Below are 23,607 nucleotides of genomic sequence, written 5' to 3' on the forward strand. Positions count from 1 at the left end.
TTCCAACCCAAACTGTTCTATGATTCTATTCTATGATTTATAGTGATTTTTTTTTTTTTCTTTCTCCTTATTTATCCCTGATTCAAATGTGTTGTGTTACAGGACATGAAGAAATTTGAAGTTGAGCTGAGAGGCCTGCAGTCTGCTCTGGAGCAAGCCCAAGCCACACTGACCTCTCCGGAGCTTGGGCATTTGAGCTTGAAAGAGCAACTTTCTCACAGACAGGTAAAGGCCAGGACCTCACAGTTAGCACTTGAGTAGTGTGCGCTTACGCAAAGAATAATGAATGTTGCTGAGACCAATTGTAGTGTTTCTTAGATGGATCATTGTTTCAGAGTCTAGCCCCAAATTACTGGCATGGGAATAAGGGATGGAATGGGAAAAATCATTCCCTCAAAGGGAATGGTTGAAGTATAATCCTTTATGAGTCTGTTCCTAGGTTGATGCAATTCTGAGAAACGTGGATCCAATCCAAGTTTAATCCATATTAATAGTGATGATAAAGCTCAGTTCTTATCCAGTGCTTTTCATCAACAGGTTCTTGGAAGTGCATCAAAAGGAGGTCTAGATTGTTATCAACATTTTACAGATACAAATGCAATGAGATAGTCTGTTGCTAGCTCCCCCAGTAGTCAGTTGGAAAGCTAATAGAAAATTCAGTTTTCCTTAAGTCCAGTTATATTTACTTTTTTATTTTGGTATGTTTAGTTGAATTACCTCCATAAGATATTGCTGCTTTCTGTATTGCACTTGGCCTACTATTGGGATTTGTCAATTTGTAATTTTTTATCTCAGTTTCATGACAAGAAAAATAACTGAAGTTACAGCTTTCTGAGTCACTTAAGAAATGTTTCTTGCTGCAAGCTAATATATATGTTTAACTGTCTTAGTCTACCAGTGAAAACTAAATGTCAACAGGTCCACTTTAGCATTAAAAGCTGCAGAAAAACATACGGATGAAAGGTAAATCTGCAGAGCTTCCCCTTTTGATTAAAATACGCAGTCTTTATTCTAGGAGCTGTAGAATAAAAAAATTTTGGCCAAAAAATTTTTGACCAAATTGCAGAATATGGCATTGAAGAGTGTAACTGAAATGCGTCACCCACCGTAAGAGTAAAGGAATATGGAGTTTACACTGTTGTTTATGTGTATTCTTTGTCTTGACTCTAGCAGATCTCAGAGTATGACTATCTTTTGTACGGAAAGGGGCTGTAGCCCCTGCCTGCCTGTTTCACCAGACCAGAGAAGGGGTCTTGGAGAACGCCTGGCTAGCATGCAGCCCCCGGGGCACCTCTGGGTGCCGGCTGCACAATGAAGGCACCCTTTACCAGCAGTATGGGGCCTACCAGAGGAGAGGCCTCACCAGCAATGTCTGAGGAATAGGTCTTTACACCAAATCTTTGGTTAGATTACCTACCATACGTCGTCATGAAGGCACAGAAACAAAGAGCAAACCACAATCCTCTCATCAGTATGTGCTTCCGACATACTTGGATGTCTTTCTGCATGTGGTATAGAGGAAGGGGGTGACCAGTCTCTCTCTCTGTTTGCCACATACATTGTCTAGCTGATTTATATCTGTTGAACTTAAAATATTTTTCTAATGTGCTAAGACCCTTTTCATCAACTTTGGCTTTCTCTTTTTTTTTGATTATTTTTAATTTTTCTGTCTGTGAATACATTAACTCCTCAATGAAGAAGAAAAGGATGCCGATCAAATCTATTCTCCACTCCTTGCACTTAGACCCTTCTCATGCGTATGAACAGACAGCTTGAATAGACATTGTGAGCGGAATAGAGACTTACTAACAAAGGCATCAGCGTGTGATTATTCAAAGGAAAAGACTTCTGTGTAGCTGTGTTTCTTTCTGTTTCATTGCCTTTTGAATTTTAAGCAACATTTTCAGCCATGGTTTGTATTTTCAAAGGAAGGCTGTGAACATAACGGGATTCATTTGCTGGTTTGCAAATGTGCTTCTGTGTCTCAGCAGGGAGTTCTCAGATTTTAATGATAAAATCTGTGTATACATAAATGACGCCTATGCTGCTTTGATTTTTGGATTTTGTAAAGGTATTTTTTTCAAATATGTTAACAAATATTTTTATATCTTGACACTTAGAAATAGGTACTACTATGCTTTTTCACGAATTATTTTTATTCCTATTATATGGGCTTTTTGCTTAACTAATATTTAAAAGAATGCTTATTTCAGAACCAGCAACTCCAGACAAAGTGTGTCCTGATTGTATTCAATTTAGAAAGTGGATAATCAAATTTGTTTGTTTCAGTGCTTGACCTAATCATTAATTTTCTTCTGCTGCAAGAAATACTCTGGGAGTTCTGCAAAAACAGCTCATTGTGGCACTGACTTTGTTTCTAGCATCTGTTGTCTGAAATGGAGTCACTGAAGCCGAAAGTTCAGGCAGTGCAAGTCTGCCAGAGCACCTTGCGGATCCCTGAAGAGGTGGTGACGGGCCTGCCAGCGTGGCACTGCGCCCTGCGGCTGCAGGAGGAGGCCAGCCGCCTGCAGCACGCCGCCATCCAGCAGTGCAACCTCATGCAGGCAAGTGCCGCTCCATCCCGTCAGTTACTCCGAGTGGCTCGGACAGTGCCGTGCAAATTGTGGTAAAAATGGGGCATTTCATCTCCCTGTGCGTGCCTCTTTCCCGTCTAATACCATTAGGAAATTCCCCACAAAGTTTGTCATTTGTGACTCCACAGTTTTGGGAGTTTTAACGTTCACGATCCTGTTAATTGTTGATTTAGCCATCAGACTCTCATCTCAGCTCTCTCCGTGGTCTTGCTATGTTTTTTGTCATGCTGTTAGGATTAACTAGACAAATAGCTAGTATACAATTTTATGCAGGTTAATTTTGTGATTTTATATAATGAGTTAATGAAATTAATATATCATCATATCATCAACTGCTTATAATGATTGCATAAAAACTATTGAGTTAATTAAACAGCTTTCTAGGATAAAAATAATGATTTTTTTGACTTTATTTAATAATTTTTATATATTTACTTTCTGATTTTGGAGTCATTCAGTATCTATTAAATTCGTATTTTCAAGTTTTGCTAAATACAAGAAAACTAGGTTTGAATTCATAATTAAACATGTAAAAGGTATTTCCAAAGAAGAAGAGAATAAACTTTTCTTTCCTGCTCTTTAGTGATAGAAAAATACATAGTGAGCTAGGGTACAACTACAGCGCTTCAAGTTAAGTAACAGAAGAGACTTCCAGTCACAAGGAATACCTAATGATACTTAAGGAAGAATACAACGTCACACTGAAAAGTTTTAAAAACAGGTTAGACAAACTGCTGGTGAACCTATGATAGAAAGGACTGATACTACACTGGTAGGATAATGGTCTGAATCAATCTTCATAACCCTCTCCCAGTCATATTTTCTGTAAAATCTAACTTTTTCATGTAGTCTTTCCACTTCATAAATGGAGGCTTGAAGTGAAAAAGTGGATGAAAATCCTTTATATTAAAACCATGAGACTAGGTAATGCTGTCTTTTGGTAGGTATGTTTGGTGCAGATACATGTTGGAAGAAGAAGCTCTAGCTCCTTGTATTGGACATCTAAAACATTGTGTTCTGTGAACTGTTTTTTGGAAATAGTTAAAAAAAATGAAATAATTGAATTCATTGCAGTTTACAATATTTCTGAATGGACTTCTTCCTGACTATATTTCTGCTTTGCTTATCCAGATGTGAGTGCCAGATAGATGCAAGTTTGGTCCACTTCAGAAGGGAGATCAGTCATGCTTGCATTAAGTAAATATTGATTTTCATGTAGACATTCACTATTATTTTTTTTCCCCTCTCTAGGAAGCAGTGGTTCAGTATGAGCAATATGAGCAAGAAATGAAACATTTACAGCAAATGATAGAGAGTGCCCATCGTGAGATCCAAGACAAGCCAATAGCAACTGGCAACATCCAGGAACTCCAGGTCCAGATTTCACGTCATGAGGTAGGAGAGCCAAAATGCAACAACATGGGCTCAATAGCAACACATTGACGCCAAAACCTTTTCATAATCAACGGTCATAAATCAGCTGAGTAGCTTTTCAGACTTGATCAAGGCTAGTTAGGCAGATAAACTTAATTCCAGATAGAAGACTCATGCTATTGGTACTTGACTGACGAATGTCCCTGAAGTCAATGTTGAGCCATTAGTCAGGTGATCACTGCTAGTTCAGTGATCCTTACAGATATATATATATATTTTTAAATATATGTGTGTATATGTATAGCCTAAACTACTTATTCATTCCCATCCCAGTAACGTTCTGTAAAAGAACATTAAGGGACTTGAATCACAGGAAAACCACAGTAGATTTGGAGGAAAAGTCTGCAATGTTCATTCCAAAGGCTTCCTTTAAAGTCATTGTTGGGAAGAGTTTTGTTCTGTGGAGTCACAGGTCCTGCCTTCAGACTCATTGGTCGTCAGCCCTTGAATGGGTCGGGGCAGTCCCTGTGCAACTTTCTCGCTGTGCTGGCATGGGAGCTCCTGAGCCCTTTCCCCTTCCCCTGTATTTCTTGGGGTAGGAAATGCACTGCTGGTCGCTTTTGGCACCAGGTGGCACCATTTCTTTACCTGTGAGTTAAAGCTACCTGCTATTACGTAGTAGAACCTAATGTTGTATGTGTTGCTCATTTTTCTATCCCATTGTTACAAAAATTACTAAGTATAAATGCAGAGCAGTTTGCTTAAACAAACACTTTTGGTTTTTAGTACTGAATTAATAACGCTACTGTTCTCTATTCAAATGTTCTGGAACAGTAAATGCAGGAGAGTGACTTCAGCAATGCAGGGTAATATTGCTGGAGGAAGGGAGTGATGCTGCAGGGAGGAAGGAATTAAAAATGGGGCAACTTGAAGTTTCATCTGCATTTGAACAAGTTCAGTAGCTAGGAGTCCTTCTAAAGGTCTACAGGAAGACAGCACCTTTATTCTGTTGCACATGTTGCGATCAGCTAAAGTGGACAGGTTTCATACTTGCAATCTTTCCACATTTAGGGGTAGGGAGTTTTAAAAGACTGAGATATGCATGTTTTTGGCTCATATTTTGTCTGCTAAATACCTGTGGAAAAGCATAGCATGAAGGGAATATGTTGAACCCTATATTATTATACCACTTGAAAGGCAAGCTTGTTGAGATGCTGATTACATGTGTTATTTACGAAAAGATCAGTTACCAGATTCCCTTTGAAGCCTGCATGAACAAGAACTTAAAGGGACATTTTTAGTAGCTATATTTAGAATTGAAATAAGAGGAAGAAAGTAGAAGGAAAGTACGCCCTGATTTGTAGGAAACTTGTATTACTATGCATCTATGTGTCTAGTTGCACTCTGGAACTGTGTTTACTGAACTGTGTTGCTTTAGACTTTCAGATAAGAATGTGAGCAAGTATCTCCATACTTGTGAATTATTTTAATGGATAATACAGTACCTCATAGGCCATTGCTTTTATAAATTGTTTCCTTTTTTTCACGATCACATTTTTGCCTCCTTTTCCTTTTCTTTGTTTTCAGTTGAGAGAGGTATGTTAGATATTTAGTGCGTTGGACATTAATGCGACAAATGTTATTGCATCTCAGTAATATTGATGGAGTTAAGTGAGTATATTGAATGACAGTAATTTCCTACTCAGACCCAGAGATGTCATTCACTGAGCATTAGTAAACGACTGGTGTTCGCCAAACAGAGCAGATGACTATTCCAGCTGCTAGACATTAAAGTTATGGCTTGATTTGATTGCAGTTTGATTTTTGATCTAATTGGTGTTTTATACTTAAGACTTCGCTTAGTCTGCAAGGTAAGCCTTGGAGCTCCCAGAGAGCTCTCTTTGTTGCTAATGTGACAGCCTTGGAGCTCCGAGAGAGCTTTTTGTTGCTAACGTGACAGACAGTACCATCAAAACCCAGGCAATAAAGTGTCATCCTCAGTTTTTGTGCTGCTTCCATTTCTAACTCTGTATTTCTCACTATGACTGTTCTGCATTGTGATTTTGAGGAAATGGTTTCCAATGTTGTACAATCAAAAAAATACTTTAATTTTACTGGTAATCTTATTTCATTTTTAAAAGATATTGTAATTATTTATTATTATAGCTACTGGATCTTGCAACTTATCTCGCTATTTTTCCTTCAAAACTTGTGTTTCTTGAAGAAATAAAAGCAGATATAATAATAAAGCAGAAATATATATTTGAAGGAATAATGACTGATCTAGCAGGCAAACTTACACAAATGTTGTTTTCACTTTATAGATCAAAATCTTATCATGTTACTGAGCCTCTAGGGAGACAGGAACAATAGCTTTGGCAGAAATGTGAAAATCTTCCACCTTTTTTTATTTTAAGTATATTGAAAGCTTTGAAACTGGACACTGAACTGGGCAGCAGTACAGGGTAGGAGAGAAGACAAGTCAGTTTCTAAGGCTATTCTTTTCCATCTTTCTTCTCTGACTAAACTTAAACTTATGAGGGTGTTTGGCCACGCAGACAGACCATTTCATAGCTGTAAAAACCAGCATTTTAAAATATACTCTGCTTTAGGCCAGATTCCCCAGCCCTTTCTTTAAAAAGGTTAGTACTGTGTGCAGCTCAGCTTTTAGCTCTGAAGACTTACACAAAACCAAAACAAGATTAAAATACAGCTTATCCAAACACTGGCAAAGCAATCCAGTCTGCATTTAATCATATTATGTGACTGATTGTTTCTATCACGTTTGATCTTGTTAGACCCTGTGAGTTATTGTTTGAACAATTCATTCTTTCTGGCAAGAGCTGAATGGGGCATTTTTTATAGTTGTGGTTACCACATGACTTCATTTCCATGGCACGCACGATGCGGAGAAGCTTCATCTTCCTCCGTTAAATGGAAATAGAACAGGGGAAAAAATAGGACAGGAGGAGGGAGAGATGTTTCCCTTTGCTGCAGTCTGAAGCTTACGGACTTTGCGTCAGGTGCAGGCTGGAAGCAAGCGTGAGGGGTCCCTCCCTCCCTCCCCTCTGCGATAATCGCGCACGCAGAGCCTTTCGCAGCACTTTTCCTGTTTTGCTTCAAAGCTCTCGGCTCTGCGGTTTGGCTGTGCAACCAGACGCAGCCGGACTTGTTCCCTCCACTATCAACATCCTGCTCGTCAGCGAGTGCGGCGGCCTGCGCAGGGTTTCTGAGAGGCAGCAGGCTGATGTTATTGGCTGGGCTTGGAGGGGAGAGCTTGCCTTTGCTGTGAAAGCTGGAATGCTGCAAGTCCTGTGGCCTTTATTGGCTGCCTCTGCAGCGGGGAAAAAAAATGTTTCCTCAGGAGCTGGCTCAGAAGATCAAAGGATACCAGGAGCAAATTGCTTCTTTGAATTCGAAGTGCAAGATGCTGACAATGAAAGCAAAACATGCCACCATGCTGCTGACAGTGACAGAAGTGGAGGGGCTTTCGGAGGGAATGGAGGAGCTGGATTCAGACCTACTCCCAGCACACCCCGCTCATCCCTCAGTGGTTATGGTAAGGAATGTATTGGTTTCGGTACTGTTTATCTGAGCTGCTTGCTTTTGCATCATTGCAACACCCCTGTGTAGCAAATTGCTGCAGCTCACATCTACATTTTGCTTTTGAAATGGCTGGAGTGTGGCAAACCAAACAAGTTGCAGTTTCCCCTTACCGTATTTTTCTTTAGATGGGTTTTCAAGACTTGTTGATAAAGGATGCAGTTATTTAACAGACAAATACCAGTGGAAGTTGTCTGTAACAAGATGCAAATATAGTGCTTTTTCATAGCTGTCAGCCTGCGAGAGCAAACGCTAAGAAACTACTGAACTGCAGGAATAAGATAAAACCAGAATAAATATTATTGTATAGGTTCTACACGCCATATTTTTAAAACTCTTGTCTTAAAATGTTGATGTGATAATTGACAGTATGCTGCTATATTCTCAGATGAGTGTGCTGGAAATGAAAGCTGGGTAAGTATTATCATAGGCCTCATGTTTGAATTACTCTGCTTTTGATTGTTTCTAATTGAGTCTCATTACAAACATACTGCTGATGCTGTTGGGATTTTTGTCTGAGTGAAAATAGAGTGCGGATTTCAGGTTTTATCACTGTATAACAGCACTGGGGAAGCAAGAAGAAGATGTTGCTACTGGATTTTGTGTGTCTTATATTTCAAGTCTATTCCTGGTTCTTTTAAACAGACCTGGATACTGAGGCCGGTACTGCATTATTCTGTAGCTCTCCATAGTATTTCCATATGCAGCAATGATTGTATTAGAAGACATTTAGGCAAACCTTAATTTGTTATTATTGAGTTGCTTGCTATATGTTTTCTTTTAAAATCATTAGGGTACAGGAGAGCATGTTCATACTGAAGTATGACAGGTAAATGAGACTATGAATTCAACGAGATTTTTAAAATGGTGAATGTAAGAGCATGAAGTATGACTGAATAATGCCATGATGACTCTCACCATGTGTTGCTTTTCTTGTTTTGATCTCAATCTAAGTCAAAACTAAGCTGATGTAACTGATTTTTTTCCTGTGCTCTGGTATTTCTTGTCCCATGGCAGATGACTGCTGGTCGCTGTCACACGCTGCTCTCTCCCGTCACTGAGGAGTCTGGGGAGGAGGGAACCAACAGTGAGATTTCTTCTCCACCTGTCTGTCGCTCTCCATCACCTGTGGCTAATACAGATGCTTCTGTTAACCAGGTACCTCCCTTGTGGCATTCATTCAGCTTTCATCTCGGACATGCATGGTTCCATTCCGCAGGTAGTTTATTTAATCCTCTGAAATAGTCTTTACCTATAGCTGCAAGGAACTGAGGCTTAACCTCTAACCTAACTGAACCTTCAGGTTCTAGTTCAAAACGGATACAGATACTGACTTCTGAGTTTAAAGTGTATAAATCTGGTGTTACAGCTATTCACAGTTTTTAAAAATAAATTCTAAGTGACAATTACAAAGCTCTTCCATGTCACTACTATTTTCTATTTATAATCTAATTTTTATTTTCTCGGTAGTACTCAATGGAATCCTGCCTCCTGAGAAAGGAGGTGTTATAATGATCTAAAAAAACTTACAGATGAAGATTTCTTCAGTGTGGTTAGTGTTGAAATAAACTGCATGTACTAAACAACAGCGGAAGAACATTCCAAAATGCAGTGGTTTACTTACAAAATGCTTAGGTTCACACTCGCATGAGGTTAAAACTAAAGAAGCTAGGAAACTGCCAGTGCTGATCATGATGAATGCCATCTATTTGGCAATAGATAACAGTCCTTTAATGCAGTTTATTTTGACGTATAGCAAATCAGACACTTCATCTGTGCTGCAGCAGTGAATGAGAATCCTTTGGGGCTAAAACTTCTCACACTTACCCAAAGATACGGTTGATTAAAATTTAGCACTTTTTTTAAAAACTTGCTTTCCAGATACACAATGCAGAGCAACTGAATGGAAAAAGCTGAAGTGTTGACACAAAGCCTTAGAGGCAACGGCTGATCCTGTGATTCAAGTCTTCAGCACTGGGTCGCTGTTAAATGGCTTTCTGTCTTCTTGTACACAGCCTACTTAACCATTCCTTCTCCTTCCCTAGGGTTCAACAGCCCTTATTAAATATCTAAGTGAAAGGCACTTAGTTTTCCCTCAGTCACATGGCTCGACATGCAGAATTTTTCTTCCTATCATACAGGGTCAGGAAAGAAGAAATTGGAGAAATTTGCAGTCATTGGAGGAGGATTTTCCATGTACAATTTTCAGTAGATTTTGAGCAACTTTTTATGCAAATATTGTGTTGACTCTGAGTGCTGCCTGAAAGGAGATTTGGTCCAAGCTAACAGTAATCAGTGGAAAATCTCTTACTGATTTCACTGGCAGCAAAACTATGTCTTAAAGTTTTCACCGGAGCATTTACAAATTCAAAATGATTGAGGAAACTGGAGAACAGCTGCTGTGTCGCATGGTCTGGAGCATAGTTCAATAAGCAGGGCTAGTAAGTGAGAAGGAGGAAGTTTGCAGCATTTTTCACCTTCCAAATAGATGTGGGTGGTAACTGTCATACGTGGTTTCAGTTTTAAATAATCCTCGTCATCAAGTCTGCTGTCCTGACTTATAGATACTGTGCGTGTTTCCTTAATTTTACATTTTCTGTAGATCTTTTTAATTGTCACCTGCAATAGTTGAAGAAATCCCCATACACTAAGTATGGAAGTTCTGGTGAAAAACAGTTCCACCCTGAATTTTCAATGGTAATTTGAACATTTGCCCATTTTCCTTAGCACTTTTGGTCCCTTTTCCCACTTTGTTTTATAACTTAGTTGAGAGTACCTGTTTGTTTGAAGGCTTACTATAAGCTACTGCTTCATACTCTTTCTTACCTCATTGACTAGTCCTTCAGCATATTCCTTTTTTGTTGTTACCTTCCTTGTGTTACTGTTCATTAGGGTGCTATTTTTGCCACCTACAGTGCTATAACCCACTGTCTGTTGTGATGGGTTTTCCCCATGTGTAGTTATGATGATACCAGAACAACACTCCCACCTGTAGCATTCCCCTCCCAGACTTTCCGTGTCTATCCATAGTTGCCTCCTGTGCCTCCTACCTAATATGAATGCGAAAAAATGCATCCACAATCTTCGTCACAGTGAAGCTTCAAACCATACTCAGTGTACTACTATTAAACATTTATTTACTGTGTTGCTCAGAGGTTTCCTGGTGTTTTTGGCTTTGTGGGTTTTATTTTAATGGACATATGCAATGGGGCAGTATGTGGGGGGATATTATGCAGTATCTTTCATTTTGAAAATGCAATAATGTGCTTCGTGCTTGTAGGACATTGCTTATTACCAAGCCTTATCTGCTGAACAGTTGCAGACAGAAGCTGCTAAAATTCAACCTAGCAGTTCAGCCACCCAGGAGTTTTACGAACCAGGCTTAGAATCGGCTGCTAGTGCCAAATTGGATGATTTGCAGCGCTCTTGGGAAACACTGAAAAATGTGGTAAGTCTTCATCTGGAAGATTCAAAATAATGAGCTAACTTGTGAGGAATAAAATGCAAAGAACTGGCTCAGCTAATATTCTTGTCTGCAATTCTTGGTTTTCAGGTGGTGACAAGAATTGTTAGTAGTGATATGTTACCTTTGTTATTTGTTTGAAAGCCTGTGCAGGATGGACTTCTGTTAAGAAAAAAATAAAAGTCATTAAGGCTGATAGTTGCCTTCAGAAATATTGGCTATTGTCTGACTATACTCCATAACCTAAGAGGGAAGTCCACTCACGCTGGATGAGTTGGCAAAAAAAGGCACAAGAATCCAGTTTCTCCAAATATGGAGTCAACACATTTCTACATAGTAGTGCTGCATAATCATTCAGTGATGTATGAAAATGGTCAACATTTTGATCATATGCTATAAATTTTAATTCTTTTCAGAGGCACAGTGGCTATTATGGAGTGTTAAGAACTATGTGTCTAGCAAATAGTGCACATTCGCATATTTGAGCACATAAAATCTAAAATAAGGCATGAGAATGTGCCACAGTTTTCCCTGCTTATTAAAGTCCATTTTTTTTTTCAATCACAGAACCTAGAATTTAGCTGATGATGTTTAAACAGATAAATATTTTTAATATGGAAGTTTTGCTTTATACTTTGTACTTTTGAAAACTTGTTGCAAGGTTTTGGATTTAGTCTTGTAAGCCTAGGGATGTATGAAGCAGAAGACAGAGCAAATCTTGTGTCAGAGGTCATAATTTATACCTTCCATTCCTCTTCAGATCAGTGAAAAGCAGCGCACCCTCTATGAAGCTCTTGAGCGTCAACAGAAATACCAGGACACACTCCAGTCTATATCTACAAAAATGGAGAGCATTGAGATCAAGCTAAATGAGAGTCTGGAACCAGCCAAAAGCCCAGAGAGCCAGATGGCTGAACATCAGGTAAAAAGCTTCTATGTGAGAAATAGAGGAAGAGCATGTGTTACCTGTTTATCTTTAGTTCCCTTTAACAGATAGTAGCGTTCTTCATGGCTGGATGCCTCAAAAACATGCATTAGTTGTATGAACCTTCTCCGTTAACTGTATGTCTTGCCTTTCTGGACTTCCTGCTGTTCTAAAGGTGGTGTAATGGGGATTTTTATAATAAGGAGCCTTTTAAAAAAGTAGAATAGATCATAAGAGTTTGTCCAATTGAAATTTTCAGAAGAATATCTTGGCAAAGATTGTGTTCAATGGCACCCACACGTAATGTTCTTCAGTATCAGTGCAACTAGCATATATCGGACTATTTATAATGTTTCCAAGCTTACTAAGATCATAACGAGTATCAATGCATTGTATATTGATCTAAATACAGTCTTTTCCTTGTTAAACAAAATAAACCAAAGCACACAAAAAATTCCCTCCCAAGGGAAATCTTGAGAAGTGATACTCTGAATAATAAGAGAATACTTTATCAAAGTAACCAACCTGACATAGGTCCAAGTTGTAATCATCTAAGCCTTCTATCTGATGGCTTGAAGCTACCTGGTGGGACTGGTTCTCATTTCAGTTGGAACTCCATGACCTGAAAAGGATAACATTTGGCTTTTGTAGTGCTATGTGATGTCCTGTGCATCCAATACGTATATATTATCAGACTTGAAAGTAGAGTATCTGCTCAAAGGTATTGGTAATGCAGCATCCTTTTGTAGGTATCTTGGAAACTGATTTATAGGGTAAGGATAAAATGGAGTTAGTCTCTGGACGTTTAGATATACTACTGTGTGTTCTTTGTCCAGTCAGTAAGTTTCAGGCTGGAAAAAAAACTCATGCCCGTATTTCTCCCTCGTAAGCACACACTCATTTACTTGTTCGTTATCTTCACCATATCTACTAGAATACTCTGCAGACAATTTGTTGAAAGACTAAATCTGTATATATAATATTTCCAGAATAATTCCTTCTCATTACATGTTTTGAAATTCAAGATAACTGAAATACGGATTTAATTACTTCTAAAAGCATCTAAAAGCAGAACTCAGTCCTTCTGAATTCTGACTCTGCCAAACCAGCAGTGATATATTGCACTATCTTGTGTTCCTCATACTCCCTTGGGACAGTCATCTTGAATTTTGATGTGTCTTCTGAGGTACTTTCTTCTGATATATGAAGCAAATACTTTCTCTGTTCTCATTTCTAAATAGGCTTTGATGGATGAGATTTTAATGTTACAAGAAGAAATCTCTGAGCTTCAGACATCATTAGCCCAGGAGCTGGTTTCAGAACCACTGGATGCAGAAGCTGCTGATCAGCTGGCACTGCAGTCCACTCTCACGGTCTTGGCTGAACGAATGGCCACAATTCGAATGAAGGCATCAGGAAAACGACAGCTATTAGAGGTACAAGAAGAAATCTCTGTGAGAGGGTCTTTTGGATCACATTCCAGATTTTGAGAGCCCCTTTTGGCAGACCTGTACTTTCACCAAAGTCCTTAGTCACCACTGAATGCTGATAATTAAAAAAGTCATTTTCAGTTCTCCTCATTTCTCACAATTCCTTTCACTAATAAATTACTGTTCTTTTTTAACAAGCCCCTCATCTTGATGCTAGGTGATAAGTAACCAGAAGGAACTTGGAAACACACTGCGGAAGCCATATTTTATGTATATAAAAATTATTTTTTTTTACCATCCATACTGACATTTTCTCAATAGGTTCCCCTGGTATTCCTTGTCCTCCACAGTAAAAGTAATGAATCATAGAATGGTTTGGCTTGGAAGGGAACCTTAAAGATCATCTAGTCCAACCCCCCTGCAATGAACAGGGGCATCTTCAACTCAATCAGGTTTCTCAGAGCCCTATCCAGCCCAGCCTTGAATGTTTCCAGGGATGGAGCATCTACCACCTCTCTGGGCAACCTGTGCCAGTGTTTCACCACCCTCATCCTGAAAAATTTCTTTCTTGTATCTAGTCTAAATCTACCTTCCTTTAGTTTAAAACTGGAAATACAGTGACTGAACTGAAACAGAATTTCAGTCACCAGAAGAGCATGCTCATCAATTGAAAGCAATATTTTGTAAAGGTTTCCAACTTAAGAAATAAAGGGCTTATTATGGCTTAAAAATAGTATATGGAAGTTGTGAGAGACAGAGGGAGGAGTTTATTTTAAAGTGACTTTTCAAGGCCAGGTTGGATGGGGCTTTGAGCAACCCAGTCAAGGGAGGCTGGAACTAGGTGATCTTTAAGGTCCCTTCCAACCCAAACCATTCTAGGATTCTATGACTGTTGTGGTATATTTGTTTTAAAAAGTAAAATATAATTTGTACCTCTAGGAGAAACTGAACGAGCAGCTAGAAGAACAGCGGCAAGAGCAGGCTCTCCAAAGGTACCGTTGTGAAGCTGATGAGCTTGACCACTGGCTACTCAATACCCGAGCAACACTGGACACCGCTCTGGTTACTGCTGAGGAACCTATGGACATGGAAGCACAACTGGTAGACTGTCAGGTAAAATTATACGTCCTGTAATGTTTAGATGAACAGGATGGATATAGGTTTCCCTGAATGAAGAGGCAAATATGCAGCATTAATGTTAAGATCATTATTGCGTGGGATGAGCTGGCATATTAGCGGGGAAGAAGTTTCTGAGCATCTTACCACCTCATATACACTCAGTTAGCTTCATCAATGATTCGTGAAATAAAATACAGCCTGTTCTTTGTGTCTTACTAAAGATTGCAAACAGTGCTTTAGAAAGCACATGTAAACGTAGCAGTAGGAAAACAAAATATCCTGACTGCAAGAACATTTGAAGCTGTACAACTTTTGGAGGGCATTTTCTTCTGCTTTAAAGGCCTTATATTTGCTTTACTTACTGTTGTTGCTCCACTCAAGCTAGAATTGGTGAACAGCTGAATTGATAGGTATGAAAACACCTGCAGTGTGCTTTCCTACTTCCCCTTTTCCAGCTCAAGAGCACACTTGCACTAGCCGTGGTGACTAGGACAGTGTTGTGTTTTCTTCAGGAGTAATCCCTACTCACATTCAGAAGTGTAATCATCAGTAGTTACTGTTTTTATGAATTTAATATTAATCAACCCAGAATACCAAAACAACTGAGAAAAAACATTTTGCTGCAATAGACTAATTGCATATACTTTTGTTAACAAGGCTTGGATCAGTCATAACATCCAGGTTCACAAATTAGTGGGAGTTTTCCATTTTTACATGAGAGTTTACAACTGTATGATCGTTGTAATTAAAATTACAAGATAGACAAGAGACAGATGGACAAAAGATCCTTTTTTTTTTGTATTAAAGAATAAGGATCTCAAGTATTTTAGGATAAATGGGAGTTAAGTTTCATATAAGTCTGAATTAAACATCTAGTTAAATTTCCACCAACACCACTTCATTATTGGAATTTTCAGTCTGCTCAGTCTCAAGTGTTCTTTCATCACCCGTCCTTGGAAGCTGTTTATTATGTATAGATAAACCATGTGAACTTAAACAAAGCAGTAATTTTTTTAATGTAATCTGTACGAAACAAAATTAAAAAGAACAGTAAACTTTGTGGGAAAGTTAATATTACTGTTCTTTTGCTGGTTCTTAAAATCTTAGTACAGTAAGTCCTATATTTTTTTCCACTTTTTAGAGACTCTGCTCATCTTATCCTGCATGCATTCCTTCAGGAGAAATATTTCTAAGTTTATACTTGATGATTGCTATGGAAACAAAACCATTTGATGTCAGGCTAGGTTTTTGAGCAAGAATTGTATGAGCTTTGAGTTTGGAAGATCAAAATATGCACTATGTCTGTAATATGTGAATGGTTAATGGAATGTCAGGAAAGTAGCTTTTGTGAATAAACATGCCAGAGATTTGTCACTTTAAGTCTCTCTTTAGACTAAAGAGGATTATACAGCAATCCTTAAGTCTGTCATGCACCAATCAGAAAGAGCAAATAGTGAGAAGAGAAGCTTATCAAAGCAGCCAGAGCAAGACATAGGAGGAGGTAGGAAGCATTTCACTAAATGTACATGAAAGAAGAGGAAAGCAGTAACTCTAGATGCGTGCTCTGTTTCTTGTAGTTATGGGTGTCAGTCTGGCATCTTAGCCACCCTTACCTTTAATGTGCAAATAAAGAGCATCTCCTCTACAACAAATCTTTTGTTTCAAGTAACTTTTTAATTTCCTATTTTGAAAAAGGTTGCAAACAGAAACGGCAAATGCAAACATTTGCAAGAGTATTCCTAAGGACTCTGAAAGGGACTGGAAGGCAAAGCAGTGGTAATCTGACTTGCCCTTAGCTTGACGACGGGTGAGGTAGGCCACAGGTTGTCTTGCCAGAAGGCGTGACAGATGCTGGAAAATGTATGAATTTGGTTCTTTGTTTTTGCTGCTGCAGAACATGCTGGTTGAAATAGAGCAGAAGGTGGTAGCCTTGTCAGAGTTGTCTGTGCACAACGAGAACTTGCTTATGGAGGGGAAGGCACACACCAAGGACGAGGCTGAGCAGCTGGCTGTGAAGCTCCGGACCCTGAAGGGCAGCCTTCTGGAGCTGCAGAGAGTGCTCCACGACAAACAGATCAACATTCAGGTAAGTGGCTCTTTCCAGCTGGCTTCACCGTGGACAGGAAGTTGGGGCATTTCATAGTAGTTTAATGCAACTGGGAAAAGGAGTAAAGCTGTTCTAGTCATTTACTTTGAGCTATCTATCTTTAGTAAATGGAATTACACTCCAAAATAAAGAACTGCCTAGCAAGCTTGAGCTTATGATTTTCAAGTTAACAGCACCACTTCATGGTGAAACTATCCTAACCTCACTATCTTGACTGAAAGGACAATAATAAAGTAGATAGATGATTAGCTTGGTCTGGATATACTCTATTCCTGTTCCTAGTTCCTTTAGATTGCATATGCTCTTGGGCAGGATCCCTCCCCCAACAAAAGAAAAATCCTAAATACATGCTTTCCTCCATGGAGCATGCACAACACAATGAATAGATAACATCAAGATAATGAAACAGTTTAAAATATGGCTAATACGTAGTGGCATCATTACATGAAACAAAATATTATATAAACAAAGACACATCTAACCTCAGTCAGGTTTCTGTTCCTAGCAGCATTGGTCTGCTTATTGCCACTAGTTCATTTTGTTTAACAGTTGGTTTTGGTCATTCTTTAGGTTAAACTAGCATGTGGAGAACCAAATACATACAAGAAACCCAACCATGTAATGTGACTGACTGGTTTTCACTTGGCTTCCCCTGCTGTGACTCCCTCCCCCCCTTTTCTTTTACTTCTTTTCTGGGCTTTGCTGTTCAAATTAAACATGCTAAGCTTCAAAGATTTCTAGCTGGTAATGCAGATTAAAGTCTACTGAGAGGTTAACTTGAAAAGTCACTTGACTGTGCTAAGAACTATTTTTAGTCCAAAGCAACTGGATAACTATAAAACGTAACGTAGCTTCACAAAAAAAAACAACAAGCAAACACACACACACAAAAAAAAAAAGGAGGAAAAGACTCGGGTTTTTATTCCTGTTGCCTCTAAGATGAAGTAATTTTAATGTTATTCTTGCCTATTAAACCTCATGATTAGGCAAATGAAAAGTGTTATCAACAGCACGTAGGCATATAATGCTATATTCTGATGTATTACTTGTGGAGTGAAAAGGCATCACAGACTTTCTTGTTTCGTTTTAAAGTATGCATGCTGCATTTTAAGATGTCCTGCATTTTAAAATACAGTGGTATGTTTTACTTAAACTTTTAAAGCAGATTTTTGGATGCTTTTCTATTATCAAAAATAACAACAAAATAATTTCCAGATGTAGCATACAAATCATTTAAGATGCTACATGCATGTAAGACTTAAGTTTCTTTATGAATTGCAAGCCTTTTTTGGGCTTCACTTATGGATCATGGAAGAAAATGGATATAGGCAGTATAACATCTTCGAATTTTCATTGAGCGATTTTTTTTCAAATGAGAAACTCTAGAATATCTTTTTCCAAACAATCAGGCATAAAGTATTTCTTATGGACTGAGACTTAGAGCATCAGATGCCCAAAAATGCACTAACTCTATCTGCTGCCATTATTAACCCTGAGAAACATTACATGCTAACAGCACTGTTGCTCATGCGTGTAAGAAACTCAGACTTACACATGTCTCTAGATATACTGAGAACCTTGTACTTGCCCAGAGGCATAGACCAGCCTGCACCCAGAAAAGGAAGCATCCTCCCAAGTTGCACTGCAAGACCAAGAGCATTGTAAAGACTTAAGCTGTATTTTCCTTAAAGCAATATTTCAGCATATCTGTTATTCCTGTGGCAATTTAGGAGCCTGTGACTTTCTTGCAGCAATTTCAGTTTTCCTTCTAATTTTAATTAATTAATGTTACTAATGATACAGAAAGAGGGATTTGGAGACCAAGTCCTTTATTCATAAAATAAAGCAGTGAAACTGATCAGAAACGTGCTGGATCAGGAGAGTTCTGACTACATCAATTCCAAATGTAGAATTTTTCAAGCAATTTGAAAGATACACAAAACATTGCCTTACTACTGTTATCTACTAAATTCTGTCACTTAGGGGCAATAAAAATAGACAGACTCCTTATAAAACAAAGTAGTAGAATGGATTCTGCAGTAAAAAAAACAGGTAGTGTTTATTTTTTATTTTTTATTACAAAGTATGTGTATGTGTGAGGGTTGACTTCAGTTCCACAAGACAAATACTCCTGATACAAGCGTGTACAATTCTGAACTCTTTTGAAAGATCAATTTTATCACCATTTTCTGCAGGGATTTTCCAATTATTTCTGTGCTGGAGTGAACAGTCCCCAGAAGCGACAGCTTCAAGCATTTATTTCCCTGTCTATTTAAAGGAAATGTAATACAGTTCCTTCAGACAGAATTCAAATGAAATTACAAGTGTATTTTTTCAAACTTATATTCTGTGGTTTGAGAATGATAAAATCTGATTCACAATTAATTTTAATCTAAAAAAAGTGCACAATATCATATTTGCAAAACCTCATTGCATCCACGAATGCCACAATCCCTTTTATACTCTGCTGTTGCAGGAACTGTGGGACTACTATTTATTTGTCTCAGTATAACTCCAGAATTGTAGCTTTTCAACTCTCTTCCGAGAGAAGAGGCAACTCAAAATCTAACTGAAAGCACAAACTCTGCCGTCATCACGTGCCTGCAAATAATATTAAATAAATCCAGAGAAGTGCATAGATTTAAGTAGCCAGACCTACAAGTCTGCCTTTAACATTAGGGCTAGTGTGTTAAAATCCCTACATTTTAATACATTGGCTGCTAAAATAATTTAAATTTACAGCCAACATAGATTTCAGAAGTCAAGAAGTTGATAAAGCAGTTTTTGGAACTATGAAGGTATTTGCTGGTTTTTTTGCTTTGCTTACACAGAAAGCCTGTCTAATCACTCAGATTGGAAAAACGTAATAATGGAAGTATGAAGTGAAGGAACTGTTGCTTTTACTGTTCTGTTCTAACATTCTGTGGTTTGGTGTCTCTTAGTGTCTTTACTGTTCATATCCTATAATCTGCTGTTAACTGGCTGTGTTTCTGCCAACCACGGATAGAGTTGTGTACTTACTGAGAAATAAATTTTGACCAGAATGACAACCAGCATTCTCTCGTTTTTAGTTAAACTGGCTTTAATTAGACTAAAAACCTGGCAGAAACAACCCATTGTTTCCCTGCATTGCCAGTTAAAGCTGCACCCTCCATTGTGGATCAATGCTGGTTTTTAGGAGAAGCAGAACTGTCTTCAGAAATACATCAGTCCATGGTCTCTGATCTCTGGTCTCTGATTCTGCTAAGCGCAGTGGTGCACGTTTATTTTTACATTTTTAGGGAGGCTTTCTTGCTAGTAACCAATGACCAGTAGAAGTCAGAAATCTAAAGTCATTGCTCACTTCAGAATTTTATGTGAGCCAGCAGCTTGAGAGATGGAAGGTGACACCATATGTGGTTTTGAGTTGATGCGCTGGACCTGCCAGCTCTCTAGCAATAAAAGATATTTTGCAAAATCTTTATTTCTTTCTCTTAAAGCAGGGATCACTACAAGAAAAGGAGGAGAGTGATCCGGACTTTGTTTCCTCGCAAAGCCCCAGTGTCCAAGAATGGCTGGCACAAGCAAGAAGCACTCGCTCACAGCAACAGCAGAGCAACCTGCAGCAACAGAAAGTTGGTGTTTTGCATTTCTTTTACTCCCATATTTAGATTGAGTTTATCACTGTAGCTGAGCCATTCTTGTTAATATTTCCATGGAAATACTCATTTTTACACTGTTTCTTACTCAGTGCTTTTGCAATGATGCATCTGGGCTAGCTATTTTATATCTGTAACAGCTAGGCAGACTGGACTTCCTTGGTGACCATGGTCAAGTCACTTAATCACTCTATACTTTCATTGTCCATTAGTAGAATTAAATTTAATCAACCCTTAAAGTTACTCTAAGGCGATGATGGTATTTGCTCAAAATAGTAATCAGCATTGTCTTTATAGAAGCAAAGATGCACACATTACAAGGTGTATTGTGTTGCATGATACACAGACATCCTCACTAGGTTAGGTGCCAGAAACTGCATTGCGTTAGTCAATTAGTTTAACAATCCAGTTTATGTGCCCAATTTTTCTCTGTCCCTGGGTAGAGATTTTGCCCTGCTCTTGGTGCTCAAGCAAGCCTTATCAGAACTAGCTCGGCTGTCTTTGCAGAACAGTTATGCAATATAGACGTATCCTTCCAAGGCAAAATCAATCTGAGGTTTTGGTTTTTGTAACTTGCTATGCTAGGAGCTGGAACAAGAGCTAGAAGAGCAAAAGAATCTGCTTCGGTCAGTAGCATGCCGTGGAGAAGAAATCCTAACACAGCAAGGTGCTCTGGAAGGCCTATGTATAAGGTGTGCTTTCATGTGTTCTGCAAAGTAAATTTCTATGGCTGTGCTTTGTCATCCTTATATTTACATCCCTCTTCTGCATATAATCCTCTAACTCTTGTTTTAGCACTTCTATACAGAACCTAGGATACTAGAGTCCTGGTTTATAATTCAGAGGTCTGATAATATAGTTACACAAACTGTTTTGTGCTAATAGATCACCTTCAGCATTTAGAAATTTCTTTTATTATCACGCATCATACTAAAATTACAAGCTAGTAGGATTCATTAGATAAGCGGTGGGTCAGTTACTGTAACTTTATGGTCCAGCATTGGTATGTGAATCACAGCTGATCTCTAAAACATTGTAGTCTGCCATTGTAGCCAGATCTTTCCAGATGAGATACTCATTGCTTAATTTTATTTTTCCTGCAGTTCAGAAATATTTTTCTTTTTGAAGCTTTGTGTATTTTGAATTTCATCTCTGGTCTATATTTTCTTGCACACTTGCCCGTTTTTGGGAGGAAGTAGATGTCTATAAAAGCCTTGGCTCTGACTGGGTGAGTCTTCTGCCCTAGAGAAGGCAGAAGAAAACTACGACCTAGTGCCGATGCGGACCTTCAGGGAACAGGAAGGGCAGGGTCTTGGGAAGAGGAAACCAGGGTGAACATTATCAGCTTAAGAATTAAGGAGCAGTCAGCCCTTCAGTCAAAATACTACTTTGGTGTATCTCGGTAGTAGTGAGGACCTTGTGGCTCCTCCAGCATGCCAGTCTAGAACATGAAGGTAGTTCATGAGACAGCAAAACCAAGACTTATGTGCAGGGAATGTAAGCTGTGCTCAGTAAGTTCTTTTCCTCAGCATTTGCGTTAATTCGATTTATTTTTTTATTATAATGCCAGAGAGAACTTACCTCCTTCTGTTTGAGACTTCCTTCTGTTGCATGATGTTATACTATAGAAACAAACAAAAAACCAGAAAATGCTGAACTTCATTTGCAGTTTACCAAAGCTAAACTCATATGCTTGTCCTGCATTAAAAAATCAGGGTATGTCTGGCATTTTGAGAGAGGAGGTAAGGAAGGAGTCAGATAAAATATTTTTTTTATTTCATGCTTTGAAGTAAAACTTGTTTAAAGGTTACATTTCAATTTAGCATATATTCAGTCTGGTTTGGGTTTTTTACTTAACATGGGTACTTGCAACTCTAAACAGCGTCTTAGAAAATACATTTAATCCCATCAGGCAAGAACTTCTTGCTGTTACAGACCAGACTTTGTCTTACTATCTGGAAAAAAACAAGTCAAAGCTTTAAAATGTAGCACTTAATTTAAATGTAGAATTTCCTAACTGAAAGAGGAAATAAACACCTTATACAGTTATAACTTTTGTATTCGTTAAACCTTTATGCATCTTCCTGTTCAGTGAGAAGCCTGATACACTCTCTGAGGAATTAGACTTAGAAGGTGAGAAGCCATCATCTGAAGAACAGATGAAGGTGAAATGGGGAAGCCTGAACCAGGAATTCAATACCAAGCAGAGGCTGCTCCAGAAAGCTTTGGAACAAGAACAGCTGGTAGCTATTTTTAATTTCTCTTTGCATTTCTCTGTGAAAGCAGATGTCACAACACAAGGTACGGTAAGTGCATAGCAGAAGCATTAAGGTGATGTATTAATGCAAAGAATATGGAACAATTTATTTTTGTGACATCTTTAAAAACTGTTAAATATTGGGACTAGCATTGCTCTGGTTCAAAGTGATTTGAATTGCACTACCATTCAGGTGAATAAACTAGAAAGGAAGAAAGGGGTCAGACAAAATTTTGATCTAACTCAGGATAATTCTGTAACAAATCATCTCTCTTGAATTGACCAGTACTCTTGTGACAACGTAGAGGAAAAACTGGTATTTTCAGTTTGAATGTATTGGTTACATTCAATGCTTGATTTTAGTGGGTATATGACAAAAAAAGCAAGTGATTTCAGCCACAGAATTTTTACTGAAGGAAACAGGGATTAATCAACTAAACCAAGGACAATCCAAGATCTATATTAACATACATCCTCCATTTTATTGTTAATAGACCCAGGCTTACTATTCTTTGTATACACTACATTAAAATCAGCTTCCAAAGTTCTAAATATCTTGTATTCATTCAACAGTAATTAATTATTTTTCTGGTAAAAACAAGTCATTGCTAATTCTGGCCACAAGTATTTATCCTGCACTTCTAGTGAACATCCTGTTGAGCAATCTTTTATTCAAGATACTCATGACACAGAACAGTTGTGGGAGGACCGTGAGCATTATTTGGTGATACCCTCAGTCAGCAGTGGAATCTGTATAGCTGAATTTTGTGCCCTATATGTGGTAGAAGCATCCTAATTAGTACTTCTCTCTCAGCAGCTTTATAGCAGACCAAACAGACTGATACCTGGAATGCCTTTGTATAAGGAAGGACAGGATGAAGATAAATCCTCCGTGTCACCACTATTAGTTGAATTAAATCAGGCCTTTGAAGATGTGTCATCTGAGGTAATATTTCAATTGTCTTACACCTGTCCTCCAACAGAGCCACATTTACAATGAAAACTCCTCCTGCTCCCACCTGGAAATACAGCCTTTCCCAAATATTAGATGTTAGAAAGAATATCTGATACTTCTGCTCTGGTCTTCTCTGGTTCCT

At 38.4% G+C, this 23,607-nt stretch overlaps 1 protein-coding gene across 1 annotated transcript in view; it reads left to right on the forward strand.

Moving 5' to 3' along the window:
- Positions 1 to 102: 102 nt before the first annotated feature.
- The window catches only part of LOC104165583 (nesprin-1-like), a gene marked incomplete at its 5' end in the record, with an annotated part of 100,879 nt that continues 77,374 nt past the window's right edge, over positions 103 to 23,607 (forward strand). The window contains 14 exon segments of the mRNA XM_009705248.1: positions 103 to 225; positions 2,382 to 2,568; positions 3,850 to 3,989; positions 7,333 to 7,527; positions 8,589 to 8,729; positions 10,852 to 11,019; positions 11,795 to 11,956; positions 13,201 to 13,395; positions 14,329 to 14,502; positions 16,403 to 16,594; positions 20,098 to 20,229; positions 20,839 to 20,945; positions 22,346 to 22,499; positions 23,328 to 23,456. Of these exon segments, the coding sequence (XP_009703550.1) occupies positions 103 to 225; positions 2,382 to 2,568; positions 3,850 to 3,989; positions 7,333 to 7,527; positions 8,589 to 8,729; positions 10,852 to 11,019; positions 11,795 to 11,956; positions 13,201 to 13,395; positions 14,329 to 14,502; positions 16,403 to 16,594; positions 20,098 to 20,229; positions 20,839 to 20,945; positions 22,346 to 22,499; positions 23,328 to 23,456 (2,199 nt within the window).

Source organism: Cariama cristata, unplaced genomic scaffold (assembly GCF_000690535.1).
Source record: "Cariama cristata isolate BGI_N322 unplaced genomic scaffold, ASM69053v1 scaffold5540, whole genome shotgun sequence".
Taxonomy (NCBI): domain Eukaryota; kingdom Metazoa; phylum Chordata; class Aves; order Cariamiformes; family Cariamidae; genus Cariama; species Cariama cristata.